Source organism: Anticarsia gemmatalis, chromosome 17 (assembly GCF_050436995.1).
Source record: "Anticarsia gemmatalis isolate Benzon Research Colony breed Stoneville strain chromosome 17, ilAntGemm2 primary, whole genome shotgun sequence".
Taxonomy (NCBI): domain Eukaryota; kingdom Metazoa; phylum Arthropoda; class Insecta; order Lepidoptera; family Erebidae; genus Anticarsia; species Anticarsia gemmatalis.
In genome coordinates this window covers 2,192,046-2,200,552 of record NC_134761.1, presented here as the reverse complement: position 1 = coordinate 2,200,552, position 8,507 = coordinate 2,192,046, and the positions used below count along the sequence as shown (strand labels likewise).

At 36.0% G+C, this 8,507-nt stretch overlaps 1 protein-coding gene across 1 annotated transcript; it reads right to left on the bottom strand.

Annotated features, from left to right (window-relative positions):
• Positions 1–282: 282 nt before the first annotated feature.
• On the bottom strand, positions 283–3,785 carry LOC142980081 (uncharacterized). The gene is made up of 4 exons (XM_076125379.1): positions 3,577–3,785; positions 3,087–3,277; positions 1,964–2,074; positions 283–871 (listed from the first exon to the last, which is right to left on the bottom strand). The coding sequence occupies exons 1-4, from the start codon at positions 3,689–3,691 to the stop codon at positions 737–739; spliced, it is 552 nt and encodes a 183-aa protein (XP_075981494.1). The 5' UTR covers positions 3,692–3,785; the 3' UTR covers positions 283–736.
• Between the last annotated feature and the right edge of the window lie 4,722 nt (positions 3,786–8,507).

Sequence of the window (8,507 nt, the reverse complement as noted above, 5' to 3'; positions counted from 1 at the left end):
TATTATTATACGGTATCGTTTTATTAAATTTTAATGGCACCTATAACCATCGTAAAAAGGGCACTTAATAAAATATTATTTATTTCCTAACTGGTCATGAATACGATTACATCATTTGCCTGTTGCTTTACCAAAAGAATTGTTTTTATTTAAAATTTATAGACTGCAGTTCAGGAAAAGACAGATTTTGTTTCCTCAAGAGAAAAACATACAAGTGGATTTATGTAAAAATAATAAATAATACAGGCCAGTCAAAGGTACTAATGAATTTATTATATTACCTACTATTCAGCTGGTTTCTCTCGAATCCGATTCCAACCGTGTTTATATTCGAGCTTATGGCAAATCGTACTCAACGTAAATTAACGCATAATTAAACTTCTATAATATAAAAATGAATGGCTTAATTTGTTGCTAAGCGCAATTTTCGGGAGCAGTCGAACCGAATTCGCAATTTTTTTTTATATTATTCCTTGAAGTACGAAGATGGTTTTTACGGAACGAAAAATTAAAGGCAAAAGTAAAGAACAAACATTTAATGCACACCTAAGTTTGCCGGGTCAGCTAGTTTTGAAATAAAACTTATAAATAAATTGTTTCATGAAAATTAAAATTTAACAACTCGGTTTTGACATAATGGAATCGAATTCGGGAGTAAGCTAGCAGATCTTAATCTGCATTTTCAAAATTCATTCGAATCAAAATATTTCTAACATAACTTCTAATACATTCAGATCTAAAACAGGTTCAACTCTTCAAGCCGCTTATAGAACTTGATCTTCATCTTGATCACAGCCAGGATCCAGTCAGCCGTGAGAGCCACGTAGCGGACGTCGTGATCAGTGTGGTGACCTTCGATCCTGAAGCACATCTGTAGGAGAAGAATTTCTAACTTGAATTCCATTAGGCAATTGCTTGATGACAAGATGTTTTTTCGAAATTGCCAGAAGGCTCTTTAACTTTTTTTTATAAGAATACGGGATTAATGTGAACACGCATTTTATCTTTGAATGCCACACGTTTCTGTGCATGTTGTACTTGGCCGTCGTCGCAGACTGTGCGAGCTGCGCTGAAACGTCAGGCATTCTTGGGTAAAATGCGTGTTCGCGTTTATTCCCGTATTCTAATATATAAACATGCAACGCGAAACAGAATTTAACCTTTGCCAAGTTAGAGTGGCTTATTCAGAAATCATAACGACTATTTTATGTAACAACATTGATGGGTCAAAAGTTGAGTTATTTCACTACTAAAATGGTGTACAGAATAATCAAAATACAGCAATCTTTTTCACTACATCCACACTGAAGCGGCATGAAATTGCATATAATGTAGGGAGAGACTAAAAAATACCACTCTGTACGATACCTACAATTTTCTCTTACTGCATTCACATCCATACATATTGCCATAAATAACAATTATAAAAGCAAAAATCGAACAAATAATACCTAAAACATACATCATCATTTATGACAATCGTATGATTAATTTAACCACAATCAAGTTTATAAATGGCCTTCTTGGGTTTTTATAAATACGACAATGAATGCTAAGTACATAATAAATTACGCGCTAATTTATTCCAATATCACTATCATAAGTAACTACACGTTCTTCGTGATAGAATCCGAGTTAAGTTCTTGAACCATACTTTATCTATAATAATAATAAATTTAACCAATCAGTGTCCCACTGCTAGGCTGTCTCCTACACTATTGAAGAGAGTCTTTGACGTGTTCCATATTTTAAGAAAATTTTGTAGTACTACGCACATGGCCAGGGTGGTTAACCCAGCAGGTCCTTACCCAATCATAGGGTAGGATAATGAAGGGTTAATTATAAAATCGAGCACTTCCCATTATATTCATACATTTGCTGTCACATTAACTGATGGATAATTTATCTGATACTTATCAATAGCCCGTGAAACTGTCCCAAAATACATAGGGTGGTAACATACCATCGGCACAGCTTGGGAATCCAACTCGATATGCTTGTCTTCGATTCTGAAGAAGACTGATACAGTGGCCTGCGGTATTGGGTATTCAGATGTTGGTTGACTGAAAACGGCCTGAAAATTAAATAGGTTTTTTATTAACATCTCACCTGTTATACCCTGGTATGAAATACAATAATACATCCACGTTTTACTATTGACAATGTTAGTCCCATGTAATACGGCGAGCCCTATGTAATAATTATTACTTTTTTATTTTTTTTTTGCAATTACACGCCAGCCTTCGGGAGGAATTGCTACTTATATATTTTTTAATAGAGATAAGACAGCCCAGCAATAAAATGGTTTAAATTGTTCTCTAACATATTTTCTTTATTTTTTTGGTTGCTCTTGTGTCGCGGGGACTTTTACAAACATACACAACCAGTCCCAAAACAACTAATTATGGAGCGCATAAATAATTGTTGCGTGTAGGAATGAAACCTATGACCTGATCTCGACGCAACGGTCGTGGCTAGGCGACCAACCTTAACCGCTGGGCCACGGAGGTCGTCATTTAGCGCTGCTATTTGAAATATTAATTGTTTCTAGCAATAACTAACAACTACTAAAATGCTCAAGTGGGAGGAGTGATGTCCCATTTCTCGAATCATATTCTTGACATTTTGGTATTCAGCAAATTCTTGAGCTCAAGCAAAATGTCATTGGTACACCAACTTTACGACCAGATGGTTGACATTTAGACATTTTATGTAGTATGTCGTAAAACCACTGTTTTGTCTCATTATTCTTATTAATTAGGCGAAATAATATTACTAATTAATTTGTTGTAGTAATTCGTATTGCGGTTCTTTTTTGTAAAGGGCGATAATAATAACTACGTGTAAAAATATATTAAAACCACCGACTCACGAGTGTAATTTTTTAAATTGTATGGAGGCCGTTCTCTAAACTATGCAAAACAAGTTTAAAAGGCTTACGCCACCCAAAAGATGCATTTTACTAGATGGATACTATATAAAGTTATTATGTATGTTTATGCAATTAGTCATAGCAATGAAAAAGTAAACATGATAATTTTAGTCTGCAAGCAAAATTGCACCTTAACCATTATAAATAAAATCACCTCAAAATAATAATACTGAGAGACTTCATCCTTAGACCCCCCCATATACTTGAGGTGGTACATGAACACATCGGTCAGCTTCCAGTGCTTCTCTATAGTGTCGCATATGAACTTTTCCGCAGTGATGGCGAAGGGAGGTCCTACACTCTTCAGGGAAACCTTGGTGTTAGCCCAGGCGTAAGCTGCGGTATCTATAAAGAGATTTTTAGGCATTAATTAAGATTTTTCCAATAATCAATTAGGACCAACTGTTATATTGTAAGCGAGTGTGTATGTGCACATAATAATTAGCGATTTTCAGTTGCACTCAGCGGTCGGTAAACGATCTGAGGTTTAAGCATCCCTTCTTTCGACTTTAAGGCCTGAAACTTCATAAAGCGGACACCGACGCGTGCACAAACGCATGCATATGTTCACGGAACGGGTTCTGTCGCGGACGTCCGTTTTACGCAGTTTTGGGCCTCATGAAGTCTGAATTAAATATACTTACTAGCTAGTTCGAACAAATTCAGTCGCATTCCCAACTTTTCTTTAGCTAGGTTGATGGTTGTAATCACGGTATCAACCGCCCGCTCCTCATAAGACATTATCTCTGGTATATTCATATTGATTTATTTATTATCAACTTGAATAAATAAAATTAACTCAAAACTCGGACTTGGTCAAATCCAAAATGTTTTTTTAATGTTTATGTCATTGTGACGTTTAATTTTCACCTTAAGTAAGTCCAGAGAGAATATGTTGTCAAACTCTTTGCGATTTCGTCTAAACTTCAGTGGCAACTCAAACAAATTATATTATTAAAAAAGACAACTCCCGCAGTAAGAATTGCTCTTGTGTCGCGGGGGTTTTTACAAATACAAAAACAAGGGATACAAACTACAACCAGACCCGAAACAATCATATTTTATAGATCGCACAAATTATTGTTTCGTGTGAGAATCGAACCCACGACCTCCCGACGCAATGGTAGCAGTGACCTAAACCACTGCGTGACGGAGACAGTCACTGACCTTAGTATAGATATTCAATTATTCTCAATTATTACGTGTCTTAGAAATTAAACAATCACTTAACTGACAATCAACACTTCAAAAGAAACTCTAAACGCAATAAAGTATTTTATACCTTGTAGTGTGAATGCATAAGGTTCAATTTAAAATTATGACTCTATTGGATAGTCAATCAAAAGTAATTAATAAAACGATTAAAGTATAAACACGTGCGTCTTAAGCCTTAATTAATAAATGTAATTAACTACTAGATAGAAATGCAGGTGTGGATAAAATTACTTCGAAATACAATTTTGATTTAAAACAGTCACTAAATATCAGGTGGTAAATTATGGAGTTATCTGTAGATAAATATACTTTTTATTTATGTGATTAGTCATTGTGATTGGATACTATTGTTATAAACTGCAGGTGGGATGAAAAACTTTTAAATATTTTTTTTGCTTATATTTTTTGGATCTGTTTTATTTACAACCACAAATTTAGCCTATTTATATCACTCACGAGAGAATTTACACTTATGACTTTGAACTTTGACAGATACCCCAATACATGGTAAACGCAATTTGACATTTTATGTCTTTATCTGAATACGTACACTAAAAAATACTGCTGGGCAGAAGCCGAAAATGAAACTGCAAGAGACGCAGGCAAGTAGTGCGGTTCACGAAGGGTTTCCGCGTTCCTTGCAAACTAGTTGTAATTCTGACTAAAACCTTTTTGTAAGTTACAAATCCAGTTTAGTATAGTTTCATAGTGCTTTACTACAAGGGATCGAAGACATGAAACATAATAAAATGGTAATTTTTCTTTACTCACTTACCTAAAGCCTAGATCCATACAATAATGCGGTTAAAAAACCGGGTAATAAATGGTGTACGTGACTTTAAATGATAACTAATTGCATTTGTGGATTTTCCTGATATTCATTTGGTTATTGAATTATAGTGACACTGAAAGACATCTAACACACTCATGTTATTTACCTTAATGATTACATACATACCTGCATAATATCACGTCTATTATACTCAAAGGTATACCAGTCAAGTGATAATACTCTAGGCTACTGTCGAAAAACTAAATTAGAAAATCACTTCACCATTCACTCCGACCTAGGAACCGAACCCAACTTGTGGCAGCAATCGTACACATTGGCAACCAAACAACCGAGGCAAAACATAAAAATATTTTTCAACCTATCACATCTCGATTCCAAAACACTGAAAATTCTTCAGCGTTTCGGCCAATAGTGTAGCCGCTAATGCTACAATAGCAGAATATTTGATAGTCAATAGCCTGATCAACAAACGATCCGACGCACTCCGATCGCGCACAGCTAGATCGCGCTCAAGAGCCATTGGTGGAGTCATGACGCGTGCGATCCAAAGTGCAAAGTGTGCTCGGTAGAGTAAATAGCAGCTCCCTACATCATCAATAGTTGTAACAGAAATATTGTAAAAACCATTTTGCGATTAAAAATAGTGGTCAGGAATTTCTTGCCAGCTTTTCTCATTAGCCCTACCGTCCGGACTGGCGGTACATTCCCTTTTTGTATCACTGATTATCATTAGTGTCAGCATTTAACCTAAATAAATATATTATTTGATTTAGATTTTGAAGCGTTTGCTATCCACGATCCCGGATCATGGATCATGGGATCGCTAGTTCAAGATCGTTTGGTGTAGGTCTGACTATTGACTATCGCCAATCCAAGATAAATCGTATCATCCGGCTATTGACTATCGAATATTTGGCTACAGCTAGCTACTCTATTGGCCTAGTAGTAAGTAGTAATTACTACCCTAATTCTAATTATCATTACCGCCGTCGTTATTCATTCTTAGTCCTTACTACTAACAAATTGTCGTCATTAGGCTCCAGTTGGCTCCACGCATCGCTTGGCGCCACCGCACGTTTTGACGTAATATTAATCATAGTAAATAACTAACGGACATGGCAGACATTGTTATATTTTAACTCGTAACTGGATTAGAACGCTAAGTTTTGTTGTAATTATATTTCAGTTTATCAAAAATCAAACCCTTACATCTCTTGTACTTTACCCAAAAGATACGCAAGCAACGTGCATGCCTCAGATATATAATAATAGTCTATCGCTCTAACAAATTTTACTCAAACCGGTTCAACCGTTTTGGCGAAAAACATAACCTGCAAACAAACTTCCACTTCAAAGAACATCTTACTACAAATACTACAAGTTATCTTCAAAGCAATAAACTAAAACTACTACCATGTTTATACAACCATGAGTCAGGCTTGGTTTCTGATTGTGCTATACAAACATACATACATACAAACATGAGTCATTTCAAAAGTAAATGTACCACTGCAGACTGAACATGACTCATTCGCGTCCGGACCGCGAAGGCTTGCGAAACGGTAGTGTTTGATTTTACACCTTTAGTTGAATAAAGGTGTAAGCGACATGATTGTGGTAAAATTGTATGACTTTCTTACTCTGGAGGTACGATTTGTAGGCACAGGTAGTCTGTTAAAAAATAAATCCATTACTGTACTACTGCTAGTCAATGGTCTCCTTCCAGAATGAGGGAGAATTTAGATCTTAAGTCCACGATACTGAACAACAATTTTTAATCAATCTTCTCAGGTATGTAAAATTTTATACTCAAAGTCCCCAACCTGCAGCTGGCTAGCGTGGCGGAATCAATTCTAAGTTGCCCCTTATCATAGAAAAATACCTTTGCTAAGCAGTGTTGCCTACAGCAAAACATCAAAATTAATTATTATATTTAACAGGTTTGTTTTCAATACAATACTTATCATTGACCTCGTCGAACAGCTGACGGCTTCTAATCTACAAAGATATGGCTATGACGTCACATTTCCGTAATAAACACTATTTACCAGAGATCATTAAAATTATGATGTGCCTTTAATATACAACTCTATGTAAAATCTAAATGAGGAGCTCGTGGCTTAATTAACAACAGCTGCACGGATCTATCTCTGAGGTTAAGCTACGCTAGCTGAGGTTGTTCTGTGGATGGGTGACCATCTTATACATATCGAGTTCCTCCGTGTTTCGGAACGCACGTTAAATTGTGGGTCCAGGCTTTTTACCGTAACCAATTTTACCCAAGGGTGTCGTGTTTATATACCAGGTAACTGGGTTGTGGAGGTCAGATAGGCAGTCGCTCCATTTAAAACAGTGGTATTCAGCTGCATCCGTTGAGACTGGAAGCCGACTCCAACATGGTTTGGAAGAAAGGCTAGGCTGATATATGTAAAATCTAAATGTGAAGTCTCGGAGTGTTTCGTGTTTCACAGCATTTTTATCAATGAAAATAGTAAAATTACTACTGTATATTAATTCCAAAGTAATATTACAATCACAGCCTATTGTTTGTTGACCAATAGCAATAATTCAATTGATATTTTCATTAAAAAGTGATATTGAAAATGTGACAGGGTATACATATTTTAGCTCGTGGCTGTACTTAATATTTACTATTTATCGAGCATAATATTCAATACTAAGCTGTTTGACTGCCGCTGTCTCGCATTGATGGTGGATGCGACCGCTGAACTCGAGTCCCATGTTTTAATCCCGGTTCAGGGAAAAAAATATGTCTGTAAAATATCAAGAGCTTTTCTACCAAATTCTAATAGTATACCCACAGTTAAGAAGTTGGATCATAAAGCTCTGTACTTTGGCGAGCTCGCAAACTCATTGGATTGGTACCTAACCTCTCACTTCCTCAAGAATGATGGAATAGAGAATGTACTTTTGCATACACATGATCACTATTAACAAGTTCCTGCATAGTTAACACCACTTAGTTACAATGAAACTAGCAATTGAAATCATACAAGAGATCAGCAAAGGAAGCGAGGAAATTGCTTAACTCCCAAATTACCTAACACAGCATCTTATCATTACATAAGGGTCACAGATATCGAACCCGGAACGGAACGTAGTACACAATGACCTACAATCAAGTTATTTGTATTCATGGCTCACGTGGATGATTCATTGTTACATACATTGATAGCACACTACTGGATATGATATAGTATACTTTCTAATTGTAGTAATAGCCCAGTGGTTTAAGTGAGTAGTCAAGAATTCGCTCCTAACGCAACATACCAGTGACTTTTCAGTCTAGATTCATTAGTATTTCTTGTTCTAACAATGCAAAAAGAAAGTGATGAAATAATACCCGTTGCAGTGGTTTAAAACAACAATTTTTCGAAGGGATATTAAATCCTCCTCCAGTAATAGGTCAGCGCAGGTGTGACGGGCTGAAGGTCGATTCATTTCGGAATTCCATTATCTTGGTTCTTGTTATCTATCAATGCCTGGTATCTGGTTTTGTTTAAAATCTACGAACCAAGAAATAGTTATTTGTTTAGTAATCCAGAT

Coding starts and splice junctions, on each gene's coding strand:
- LOC142980081 (XM_076125379.1), bottom strand. CDS start 3,691: ATGAATATACCAGAGATAATGTCTTATGAGGAGCGGGCGGTTGATACC. Junction 3,278..3,576: donor GAATTTGTTCGAACTAGCTA/GTAAGTATATTT, acceptor ATCTCTTTATAG/ATACCGCAGCTTACGCCTGG. Junction 2,075..3,086: donor CTCAGTATTATTATTTTGAG/GTGATTTTATTT, acceptor TTTAATTTTCAG/GCCGTTTTCAGTCAACCAAC.